A 13,490-nucleotide genomic window follows, 5' to 3' on the forward strand; every position below is an offset into this window, starting at 1 on the left:
AGTCCCCTGTGGCACCACGTGTTGTAAAATCCCTAACAGATGTTTTTGAACCAACCTCAGGGGATGAAGAAAGTAAAACTCCATCAAAATGGTAAGACAAAATGCAGAGATGAATAAAAAAGAAAAACAGTGTTTCTCTGAGATTTCTTGAAAAGCTCCGTCGAACAGAAATGTTTTAAGACCAGATTGTAAATTGTAAGCAGCACAGCTCAGGTTTTCTGGGAGTTTATTCCAGACGGGAGGAGCATGAAACAGAAAAGCTCAGACCATGAGAACAGGAAGCAGACCAGCACCTGAAGATTTGAGGGGTTCTGAAGGAGATCCCAATTACATGTTGGTCCTAACCCATGATGTGCTTTATAAACTCAATTCTATGCAGCGATTTCAGTACTGCAGGTACGTGGTCGATCTCTTTCTTTAGTTCTGGTTAGAACCCTGGCAGCAGCTCTCTGGATTTACATCAATACAGCATCACAGAAGTATTAGTAACAACATTGAAAATCGTTATCAACCCCCCGGGTGATTATTGCTCTCAATTCCTCCCGAGCATCGGGATCGGTACGGCAAAGAGTCACTGTGCAAAGTCCACCTTTATTATAGTGCGGATGGAAAATGGACCGGAAAATTGCTGCACGTTCCCGGACATTAGGACCTCGTATTTTTGCTGTCCAGGCATGTATCCACTTCCACAGCAGGACTGTGCCGCTCTATGAAGCCAGAGTACTTATAAATATACATATATATATATAAAAAACTACTTACATATAACTATCCGGATGCATTTAACATTGCTACGTGTTGCCGTTATCTTGCATCGGTGATCTTTAAAACAAGACAATAGGCCAGACTGCATTGTGTGTGTGTGTGTGTGTGTTTCCAGACAGTAAAAGAAGCCCGTGGAAACAACAGGCTGAGTGTTTACATGAGAGGGAGAGGCGCTGTCGTTCACTCGGCCTGAAGTGTTGCTCGTCAAGCCCGAGAGGTGGTGTTGAATTCAAATGAGACGGCATGAACAAGAGTGTTTACAGCTCCCTCTGCCAAAAACAAGGAGGAGGAGGAGGAGGAGGAGACAGGTGAAAGATGTGGAGGAGGAGAAGACAAGGCAGGAGGTACAAACAGTTATTTGGGAGGACGGATTCAGAGACAGACGAGAGGACAGACGGCGAGGTGAAGTCGGACATTAAAAGGTGGTTAAAGGAGAGAGAAGGAGGGTGGAACAGGTGAGGAGAGACGGAGAGGAGGAGTATCGGAGTGTGATAGTGTAACAAACAACCTCTCAGCATCTTAACATCTCTACAGCCGGTGATAGAGGACTCTGCAGGACTCTGCAGGACTCCTCGGGGGACCCTTTGGACACTCCAGTAGCCGTTCTCAGCTACTTCCTCACTCTCTCGACAGATGGGAACACGAGCAGCAACAGCTCGCTCACTTCCAAACGCTGAACCGGCACCGGGGACGAGTTCTGCTGCGTTCAATTAGCAGGATTTATATCTTCAATTAGACTCCACTCTGTCGCCTATATGACGGGAATCACCAAACCAGAGGAAGGGACGACAATCTGAGGGATGGAAGAGGAGCAGTAACTTCCATTCAAAGTGAAGGGCAAACTCTCAAGTGGGCACTTCTTCCTCCGGGTCCTCGGAGACGCTTTTTACTAAATATACAGCAAAGAGAGTGAAGAGCGGAGCGTCTCATCTTGTTGTTGCTACATGAAAGGTCGTCAACAACAGACAGTTCATCTGAATGCAAATATGTCTGCTCTGCTGTCGCCGAGGACCGTTTTATGTTCTACCGGGTGTCAGGGGAGTCTCTGACCTTTGTGATCGGGCCAGAGTGCAAATTCAGCCGCAGGTTTCAGTTTCCAACTTCATCTCCTTGTTTTTCTTTACGTCACTTTAAGCACATTTTGTACGGCGGCGTTTTAGGGCTACTGTAGGAAAAAAAACGCCGCTGAGAGAGGGGCAATATTCAGAGAAACAAAGTGGCAAATTTGCGAGTTTATTACGATGGAAACAACCGGCATCTATGCTAGCTAACTTCCCATGAATGTACATTTATGTTTCTAATGAATCCTCCCAACGTGTGACAACGCCTCGTTAAGGTCATTAGGGTGATGATGTTGATGCTTATTGTTGCTTTTATTCATATTAGGCCAAACTGTCATCTTATGAGTGTTTATTGATCGGGGCGGTTGGGCAAAGATGCTAGCGGTAGCTTTCACTTGTTGTCATAGCAACGGCAAACATCCGGTGTTAGCGGAACCAAGTGAACAAGTGAAAACTAGGACTAAGGACCTTAACAAGGTGTTATGACACATTGTGACGTACTAATTAGAAAAAAATGTTTTGCCACTTTATAAATTTGCAAATTTGTGATTTCTTTCTGAGAATATCGCCCCCCCCTCTCTCATTTTTTTTTTCTACAGTGGCCCTAATACGCGGTCGTACAATATGTTCTCAGGCTTTACGATGTCAAACCGTTTAATGAACGTCATGGGTTCGGCATCTACATACATAAATGGGATGTTACCGATGAACAGATTATATCACCTGCAAAAGGAGTTTTTGTTTTTCCAAGCATTCGATTCGAAAGGGCAACTTACTGAGAGTTATTCAGCAATCTTGTCTGTAGTCAATAAGTCCTATTAGATCTAATGACTCCGTGTAGACAGATACACAGATATACAGATATACAGTACAAGTATGAAGCCGAACTAAGCGGCTCATCAGAGGACTAACTTACATTCAGGGTACTTTGTTTTGGCGTTTCTCTTGGAAATCTGTGCAATAACACCGACAATCGTAGTGAGAATAAAAGTATTTGTTGGCATTTGTGTGTAAAGAGTCCTACTCTGCTGTTGTGTTGAAGTCCACGTCTGTCAAGAATGACTTCATTATTTGATCCTATTAGACGTTCGGGTGAAATTGTCACAGTTAGCATATGAATTCTTAAGTTATGGCACAAAATGAGTTTGGACAAGCAAACGGTTATCAGTTGAACGTTGAGTCCAGGAGGAGGAGAGAAGAAGTTCCCTGCAGGCGTTGCTGAGATATCAGACAACCGGGCAACACAACACTCCGGCCAGAGGCATGAAAATAATACAGAAGAAGTAATACAAAGACTACAAGAAGTCCAGAAATAACAACGGGAGTTTTTAAAACACAACGTTATACAGCTGACATATTAACTCCATTTGAACCACTACGGGAAATAGAATGTTTATCAGAGTTTATTACTGTTCTCTTTTTGTTTTGATCATGTATATTAGTGGTGGGAACAGTCAATCACTTATTTAACAATTATTGATGTGAAAATGTGGAAAGATTGGCACCCAAAAACATTTTTGATTCCAAAAAATAAATAAATGAATAGTCCATTATAGACTCAATAAAATACTTCAAGTTCAACAAAGCATCGCGATGCATCATAGAATGGATTTTTTATCCTACATCTAATGTAAATTATAAGAGGTATTATTATTTACTTATTAAAATATTATTATAAATGGTTTGTTGCAGACGGATGTTTTTAGCTGCTCAACATAATGAAACCTTTCATGTAAGGACTCATATATGATTCAGGGGACAGCTACGGTTAAGTTTATCCAAAGACACCAAGTAGCGATACGTGTTATTATTGAGGAAGCATAAATGAAATGTATGGTAAACCTGAGGGGTTTTCTATACTGAAATACAATAATATCTCATCCTACATTCTGCAAAAGCTTCCAACACAAAGAGGAGCACTAGACTTTCACTAAAAGTGTCTCTTTTAGTTGACAGAACTCGTCCTGGCAGAGATCCGTTGTCACACTGGGGGGGAAAAGAGCATCAATTCATATTCAGTGCCGGAGAATGCTTCTGAATATAGAACGGCTTTTGTCAAAATCTACAACACAATTTCAGTCAAAACCCACAAATACGGGCCGCGTTTTCTCGAGCTGTGAACGGTACAAAGAAACGTCCTCGGATTCAGCACCACGGACAGCAACAGTGCAGGCCAGGCCAACACACACAGGAAAGGCTTGTGCTCTACTCACACACACACACACACACACACACACACACACACACACACACACACACACACACACACACACACACACTCACACACACTCACACACACACTCACACTCACACACACACTCACACTCACACACACACACACACACACACACACACACACACACACACACACACGGCAATGAAATAAGTAGAAACTTCTCTGTAGTTCTGACGTTGCTGACTGCAGAACTTAAAAGACGTTAGAAACCTAAACGTCAGTTGTCGCCACGGCAACGACGGGAGAACGCCGCCGCCTCACTTCCTCTGTAGCATCCCGAGTCGACTGTCAAGATGAAACGCCACTCTTCAGCAGGTTGATGTCTGCTTTGTGGATGTTTTTATGTAAAGATTTAGTGTATCCTCCCCGCACGCATGAAAACATCCTGCTTTAAATGCAACAGCCTGTGTTATTTCTGGCAGCGGGGGGGAAATATAGGACGCCGTAATTGAAGAAATGCATCTCGCTTTTCTTGGGCATTTTGATAACATGACACACTTAAGCCTGTCAGCCCCACAGCTTTCTGGTAATTGAACTGCTTCGTTTTGTATTCAGCAAACTGTCCCCCCGACCAGCGTCGGCTATTTCACCTCTAATTGCAAAGAAATAAGCAATTTGGACTCCCTCACTTAGTATAGATATTAAACGGGGGGGCGAGCTCCTCGGCCCGTCCTCAGCCTTTCACTATGTTGACAGCCGCCTCCGACGGCGGAGCGGCGTCTGATGTGTCGGCGTGGAGAGCAAACAAAAGTGAGACTGGAGGAAGCTGAAGCAGCTCCCTCTCCAGACCTGAACGTGACTTTTGAGAAATGAATGTTGTTACAGCTTCTGATGTCCAGCGAGTCACGGAGCCCCAACAACCTGCTTAAGAAGCACGGAGGGGTTTGGTGTACGGGGGAGGCATGGATGCGGTTTCAGACCTGTGAACCAGAGAGAGAGAAAGCTTTGCATTTAGAAACCACTGCAACCAATCAGACCATCGAGCTGCTCTGTCAGACGGGAAACTGAACGCCACGGAGCAACGCAGGTTTGTTTTCTATCTGAACGCGACACTGGGAGGCTGAATTAATTGCTTCCTTCATTGTTATTAAAAGGTGTGCAGATAAATGAGTTCCCCCGCTGCAGTTGTTTCTGATTCTCACACCAACGCTGATACCCGCCATCTCTCAAGTTTCACTTATAGATTGTATTTAGTGGAGCAATTAGTTTCCTTATCATATAGTCGATCTTCAGAAAATGAATCCCCGCACGCTCGGGAAGTGTTTCTGTCATATATCACGGTCAGGGAGGGAGAGAGCTACCTGGAGTCCTAAAAACAAAGAAAACAGCCACAGTGTGATATCATATAACCATGTGATGAAGGCTTGTTCTATATGCTTATATAGAATATTCCACCAGGTTATGGAGAAGCCAGCGAGGCCTTCTGGCACATTGTAATACCACTATTCCATCATATACACTCAACTTAATCGTGGAAGCTTGCGGTTGTGAAATGTACACGTACAGTGACTCACCACAAAACCATTTTATTAGAATGAAATATTCTAAAAGTTTTCAAAAAAACTCTGGAGGAATCACACCCTGAATGACCCTGAAAAAAAGCAAACAGAAAAGCGAGTTGTTTGCATCCCTGATAATAAATAATAAATAATATCTTTGCTTTTTAAAAGACGTCACTTTGGGTAAATTTGGGACATTTTATAGACTTTTTTTCACACAACCTACAGGACTTTTAAAAATGTCACATAGTGATGAGGTCCAGCAGTGTGAGCGTGTCTACCTTAAGCTGCCTATAGCTCAAGGGTAAATATCTCACTGTACTCAAGTGTTCCACATCTTCCTTTATTGTGCTGCCTCTCTTGTGTGAATGTTCTATACAAATCAAGTTTATTATGATTGTTATCAAGCAGCACAGATCCGTTTGAATAGAAACAAGTTAAACACACTTCCTGACTGTAATGTGAAGCATTCAATATCCCCGCCCAGTTAAACCTCGGAGATAGAGGCGGCGATTCATCAACAGGAAATGTGCCGACGTTACAGTAAACTGCTCTCTGTAATACCGGCACCGCCATTTAACGTTGCAGCTGTAATTTTAAATGAAACTTTGACTTGAAACTCAAGTCTGAAGGTCACACAGTGTGAAGGTTGGATTTCTGATTTCTTGATCCTGGTCACACCGGCAGTTTCTGCTTTGAGGGAACTGAACCACGAATGTCTGACAAACTACTTTCTTGTACTCGACAGCAGCCGAGGCGGTCGGACCGACCTGAAGGTGAAGAAAAAGTGATCTCCTACCAGAGTTGCAGTCGTCTCCTGCGAAGCCGTCCTGGCAGACGCAGAAGCCCTCCTTGCAGATCCCCTTCTTGCTGCAGTTGTTGGCGCAGTAGACCAGCGAGCAGTCCTCGCCCACGTATCCGGGTCTGCACTGGCAGGTCCCGTTGCTGCAGAGGCCCTGGTCCGAGCAGTCGTTGAGGCAGCGGCCCACCATGCAGTCCTCGCCGGTGAAGGACTCCTCGCACACGCACTCCCCGTCGATGCAGAGGCCGCGGCCCGAGCAGTCCGACGGGCACCGCGGCTCCGAGCAGTTGTCGCCGCCGAAGTCGCGGTCGCACACGCACTCCCCCTCCACGCACACGCCCTGGCCCGAGCAGTCGTCAGGGCAACGGGGCTCCGAGCAGTTCTTGCCGGCCCAACCGTCGTCGCAGATGCAGCCGCACAGGTCGAAGCTGAAGCTGCCGTGGCCGCTGCAGCCGGGGACGAAGTCCAGGTGACCTGAGGGGGAATGAAGATTAGATACAGTACTATGTGACTTCAAATCAAAGAGCAGAGGTCTTCAACAGGGGGTCCGGGACCACTAGGGGGTCTGCAGGGGGTTTCCCGAATTAAACTTTTCTTACAGAAATTTGAATATGTCCAAAAATACACATTAACATGAATACAACCTATACACATCCCTATTTATTTAATATTATGCTGTGAAATTGTGATGTAGAAATGCCAAAATAGGAATTAAAAATATTTTCGATAAATATTTGAATATACGAAGGCGTATTAGGGCCACTGTAGATACATATATTTATATCGGCTATATATTTTTTTTATTTATTCAAATTTGCCACTTCTTTTCTCTGAATATTGCCCCCCTCTCTGGACTCTGGTCCTCATACTAATATATGTATTCTACACTCAGACACATGAGGACCAGAACAGCAGAAAGACAGCAGATGAAAACGTGTCCATCCAGCCATCGTCCCTCTCTGATCGCTTCATCCTCATTCTGATTCACATCAGACTGTTGGAGATAATCACATCCCCACTGAGGAGACGGAGCGTTTTCAGAAAATATTTGAATGAGGTGATGGTGTCAATAGAGCAGATACTTTAACCATAATACAGCCTATGACTCCCCATTCCAGTCCCCTCGTTTTATGATGGCAACACCTCCTGAATAGTGAACAAAAACATTTTAGCAGTCGCAGAGGTTCCTCCACACCTTTCAGACCGAGACTGAGCATTAATATTCTGCTGCCTGTCTCCTCCTCATTCACGGTAGAAACAGTTTTTTTCTACATCTTTCACTTACGGCACCTGCTTTTTCACCATTTCACCCCATATGAGACCGAGCCTGCTTTGAATGAAGCTTTTTGTTTATTTGCTTTCAAAAGCCTAATGCTTGATATCAGAAGGGAGTTCATTGTGTGCGTATATAGTATGTAAAATGGTTTATATGAAGACGTAAAACCTCCATATTAGTCATTGTTTCACAGCACTCACCCATGGCGGAGCTCTCCCCGCAGCATCCAGAGCCACACTGAGCCCTCAGCAGGGACACCTCCCTCTCCAGCATCTCCACCCGGGTGGCGAGCTGCTGGATGGTGGACGTGGCCGGACATCCACACGCAGCTTTAGGGATGTTGATGCGATGCGTGAATGTCACCTGAAGACGGGAACAGGTTTGTTAAGAAGCTTATAATGGCATTCATTATGGATATAGGGCAGATTTTTTAATGTAGATGATGTTCATTCTGAAGTGACTCAGGAGGAGCTGAGGACATCGTTATCTTCCACGGTGGAATAAAAAGTCTCCAGATGTTTAATTCCCCGACTCTCCTCCGCAGTGAGAGCAAAGGTGGCTGCTGGAATGTGTGCAGACCAATGTGGGCACTTACACAGGAGGGCCAGGGGTCATAGGTGGTGTACTTAATAACACATGTGCTGGAACACGAGTATATAAGATGGACAATAGAAGAGCAGGTTACTGACAGTTTTGTGATGGAAGACGCACCGTGAACCTGGCACATGGTTTTACAATATTCCATAGATTTTTCATAACTGTTTCCATCTGGAAATCTGGTCACTATCCAAATAAATCATTGTGGACTTAAAGTCTACAAGGTATGAATGTTTTGGCCCTGAGAAGATATCTAGTATGTAAACCAAGGTGATGAAACAGATGTTGTCCCTTAGGTGCCAACTTTGTTGTAATGTCTGCCTAAATCATGAACATAAAGTCTCTTCACACCTCAACTAAATACTCTCTAACTCTATTTGCTTTACTTCTCATTCAAATAAACGTTATTAGACCTGGCTGTCTGCGTCCAGCGTCTGCTCGGTGTACTCCGTTGGGCCGTTGGGATCCATCGGACCCTCCACAGGAGGTCTGGAGCTCAACTCGGCACGAGGACCTTGAAAATAAAAAGATCATAAACCCGTTAACACCAGATGTGACGAGTCTAAACCCCGACACCGGATCAACGGGAGGACCTCACCGTCACCGGGGGCGACGGGTGCCGAGGCGTCCAGGTCCACGGAGCACAGGGACTCCAGCGGCACGTTGATGTTGTAGACGTGGTTGAAGACCACCGGCTGCTCCCGCAGGCTCTCATTGGCCGAGGAGGGCGGATCCCCCCCCGGGGTCTGCCTCCTCACTCTGGTGGTACGGACCAGCTGGTTGTCTCCTGATGGAGCGGCGAGGACGCCGCCCTGGGAAAATAAGAAGACGTGTGAGAGTGGCTAAATCATTTTGTCAGAGTAAAATAACTTAAGTAATAATTTGATTTGATGAAAGGTCATTTCACTTTTGTCTCAAACTGTTTACATGTAAACCCACCAAGCTGGAAACAAATAAACCACAGACAGCATGGAGCTAAAGTTAGCTTAATTAGCCAGCTAGCTACACCTGATTACGAACTATGCATAAGTATGCAAGAATGGAAAGCTTCATTTATAATTAATTATTTTTAAATACAATTATGTATATATGTTGTACTCCAATTTCCAATAAAAAATTGGAATGAAACAAATAAAGAATGGAAAGCTTGATGAGACATAGCAACAGTAACTATGGGAGGCGGGGCTTCCGTTGTGACACTTTGTGCTGGATATAAGTTAAATATATATATAAGTTAAAAGGTCCTTTTGTAGGACAAATGTTCACGACTCCTTTCTGACACTCAAACAGGTCGGCGTGGATTTGTGCCCAGAATGGGATTATAATGGCCTCCAAAAATAGATGAGAAGAAATAAATAATGAATATGAATAAAAGGGACAAAAAGCCTCGGGCATCTCATGACTCAGGTCTATTTTGTAACACGTTTTTTTTTTTTACCTGTAGAGTGAAAAAGAGAGCGAGAGCCAGGATCCACCGCGCTGTGGGCACGGTGGCCCTCTGATGCTGCTTAGCCAGGGGCATGCTGGGAAAAAAACCTCACCACTCCGGTCCACTCACACCTGTGGAGGAGAGAGAGAAAGTAGGTTTGTCAGTTACTGTGTGTGTGTGTGTGTGTGTGTGTCTGTGTTCCTGTGTGTGTGTGTGTGTGTTCCTGTGTGTGTGTGTGTGTGTGTGTGTAAATAAATGGCTTTGATCTGATGTAAAATAATGGGCTTTGGAAGAAAAAGAAAAAAACAAGCTGCTGAAGGTATTTTACCGCTCAATACCAAATATTTGATCTCTCCATTTGGGAGGAACACAGAAATATTTTTCATGGAGGGAGTTGATGGATGGATTTCAGTCGCTGTACTCTCACCATCGAGTGGGGAAGGAACAGCTGACATAAAAGAGGATGAAGCCGATGTGGATCCTTCAGGCCGACGGTCACATATCAGATCAAAACGCAGCTGAAGTTTACCTTCAATGTGGCGATTTGAATGGATTTGAATGTATTGACTGGTGTCAGCGATCATCAGCCCAATCAAAGATCTCACTGCTATCCGGAACGTACGAGGCTGAAAGAAGACTCCTCTTTCATCACAACAACGCATCTCATGTTGATGAAGCAGATCTCAGATCAGCTTTGTGAGAGCCAGATGGAAGTCTTCTGATCATTTGTTTCCTTTCAAGTGCATCTCCTTGAGGGGAAAATAAAATGTTTTTTGCACATTGATGCACACTTAAGATTGTTCACACTTCACATTCAAGCTCTCCTGGTGCACCTGAATGCATCGTTCCCTTCAAGGCGAAGCGTGCGAGGGTTTCCTGTCCGTGTGGTGAACACTCCGTCACGTGAATCAGCACGGACAGTACAAAATAAAAAATACAAAAAGAACAGAGCCACAGGGGAGAGATACAGCCATGCATCACGTATATGTAATGCTTTTAACCATGACTTTGTCCTTGATGGAACAAACTCCCGACTAGATGGAAAACGTTCTGCTTTTAGACCCCCCCCCCCCCCCTCCAGCATCCAACACGACACGCACCGTTTAACCGGCGAATCCACCAAACGGATGGGAAGCATGATGATGATGACGATGGAGGAGAACTGTCTTCTTCAGAGTCATGTGACCCTGCGGGGAGCTTCAGCCGAGGGTTCGCTGTGTGATCAAAACACGGGACGATGACGGATACCCAGATGTTTCACTTATGGAGAACAGCTCTCAGATCAGCCGTTGCCAGTAGTGACGCACCATACCGATGATTAAAGGAATAATTTTGCCAATTACCAATGCTGATATTAATGTTGTTTATTTGTTTGCTGTTGTTATTGATCCCCCTCCTGTACACTCATTACACTTCCTTTGGATGAGGACGAATCGTACAAATAAAAAGAACCTTTTATAAAACCTGCTTTCACAAGAAAAAGAGGATTTTTTTTTAAATAAATAGCATCAAAAGGTTTTTTTAAGGGTTCTACACAACAACCTCCTCAATGAGAAGAATTCTTTAGAACTTACATAACCAGATTTCTGCTAAATCTGAAGGCAATTTCGGAAAGCAAATATAAATAATGAATAAATAGTGTTTTGAACACGTAATAAAACGTTTCCGTTAAGGAGAGACTTTGAAGACGGGCGACCAATCACAACTAATGGTGCAGGACACCTCCTCTTTGACTATTAATGATGAAAGGAGAGAAAAACCATCAGTGGCAGCCTTCCTCACAGGCTTCTACTTGTACTTAGTAAGATGTATGTTTGGCTTCATGTGGATTAACATCTCCGTCCGTTTCTCTTCTCATCTCAGATGTGAGACGACCAGCAGACATAGCAGTTAGCTGACAAACATCATATTATTATGAGAAAAGGCTGCAGGGATGTTCATAATAAACATATTGACTGTTTAATGCCATCAGTAGACTGTGTATAGGCTGTAACTGAAGGCTAATGATGGATTTAACACGTGTGTAACCGTGTTGTTTTGGTGTAAATTAACAGGGAACTATAAACATCCCTGAAAGTAACTTATTGTTCATTTAGTATTCACTTATCATTGTCTAAATGTAGAATTGCAGCGACTGAAAAGTCTCTGGGTTACGCTCACACCTAATTGGACTTAATCAACCTGAAACGCACCGAGTGGATTCCTTGAATGTCTTGATTTTCGCCGGTTATTATTTCTATTATGCTGTTTGCAGGAGACATCTGGAAATTATTCTACAATCAGACGATACAGACCAACATGATGAGTAAAAGAGTGTGTATATATCAGGAAACAAACATTTACATGAATAAATCTGCTTAAACTTAAAAGGGCGACCAATGTATGAGACATGCTTTATTTTATACCTCCTTATACGCCAAAGAAACGGAGGTAAAAATGGATGTATCATGAGATAAAAGTGTCATGCAACCATACCGCTATAAACAAAAGCTGCTTCTAAAAGGCCTTCTAAATATAGATGCATACAGCTCATCACACGACCCGATGAAGAGCTGGACGGGAGGTTGAAAGTGGAAGGTAAAACCTCCGCTCAGGCCGATGCCCACCAGCGTTTCATCGCACAATGAGAGCTTTTTCACGGAGACTCAATTAAGGAGAGAAGGGCTCATTCAGAGAGAAGAGAATCAGCGTGCTGCCGGCGCTGAAAGCTGCTTTCAGTTACTTTGTTTCAGTGGAGAGAACACACGCAGTCAACAGACACGCGTGTGGAAACACACACACAAGAAAGCATTCAACTCCACCTGCACATCCGTCAGCAGTCAGCCTCTCAATCTGCTCAAAGCTTCTCAGGTGCACAAAAAAAAGAGCAGAAAATCCGTTCAGTCATTCACAGGGTTCCTACACCTTCTCCAAAGTCAAATTCAAGCACTTTTCAAGCATTTCAAGGTGCATTTCCATGCTTTTCCAGCACCTTCCAGCTGTGGTAAACTCCATATTTGTATCAATCCAATGGTCAGTATTCAGTCAACTTATTATGTCACTTGTTGATCTCATTAAATGAGATGTTATTGTCCTCTAAACAACCAACATGATGTTTGGAGACAGCTTTTTACAGAAGGACCACAAATGAAAGGAAAACTAATTCCACTAACAGATCCACAGAAATATAATCACCAACTATTTTCATCATCTGTTCATCATCAAAAGTCATTTTTCATGCAGAAATGTCAGAAAATGCTGTTTTCAGTCCCTCAAATATGGAGATCTTCTTTTCTCTCTCATATCATATGTCATCACATAGAACACACATTTCAAGCACTTTATTCTAAATCCAAGCACTTTTCAAACCTTGAAAACACCACACTAACATTCAAGTGTTTTCAAGGATTTCCAGCACCCGTACCAACCCTGGAATTAGATCTGTCAGCCTCTCATTCTGCTTGATGCTTTCTCAGGTGGAAGCACAATAAAGAGGAGAAACTCAGTTGAGTAATTAAGCTGCACGGGAGGCCTGCATGTGTGCGTGTGTGCATGTGTGTGCATGTGTGTGTGCATGTGTGTTATCTTATTCAGAGATAAATACTCTGCACGTGCATGAAAACATAGATTCAGAGAGTCCATCTGACAATCCTCTAGAACAACACCGGTGTCTCTCCGTCTGACAGACGGGATGAGTTCCACCCCCGCGGGGCTGGGATGGAACGGCCCGTTCCAATTATAACAGAAACCATCAGGACACTTAATGCAGCGTCACAGAGGGAAAGGTGAACTATCCAGCTTGTAAAAAAAAAAAAGAAGCCACTCTGCAAAAATATCCCAACTGTA

General features: G+C 43.9%; 1 protein-coding gene across 1 annotated transcript in view; it reads right to left on the bottom strand.

Moving 5' to 3' along the window:
* Positions 1 to 13,490, bottom strand: part of tnr (tenascin R (restrictin, janusin)) — a 75,867-nt gene that overhangs the window by 48,309 nt on the left and 14,068 nt on the right. The window contains exons 2-6 of the mRNA XM_084007500.1: positions 9,675 to 9,796; positions 8,835 to 9,048; positions 8,650 to 8,750; positions 7,840 to 8,002; positions 6,361 to 6,837 (exon numbers count right to left, since the gene is read on the bottom strand). Of these exons, the coding sequence (XP_083863626.1) occupies positions 6,361 to 6,837; positions 7,840 to 8,002; positions 8,650 to 8,750; positions 8,835 to 9,048; positions 9,675 to 9,758 (1,039 nt within the window). The 5' untranslated portion in view covers positions 9,759 to 9,796. The remainder of the gene's footprint in view (positions 1 to 6,360; positions 6,838 to 7,839; positions 8,003 to 8,649; positions 8,751 to 8,834; positions 9,049 to 9,674; positions 9,797 to 13,490) is intronic.

Source organism: Eutrigla gurnardus (genome assembly GCF_963514095.1).
Source record: "Eutrigla gurnardus genome assembly, chromosome: 4".
NCBI lineage: Eukaryota > Metazoa > Chordata > Actinopteri > Perciformes > Triglidae > Eutrigla > Eutrigla gurnardus.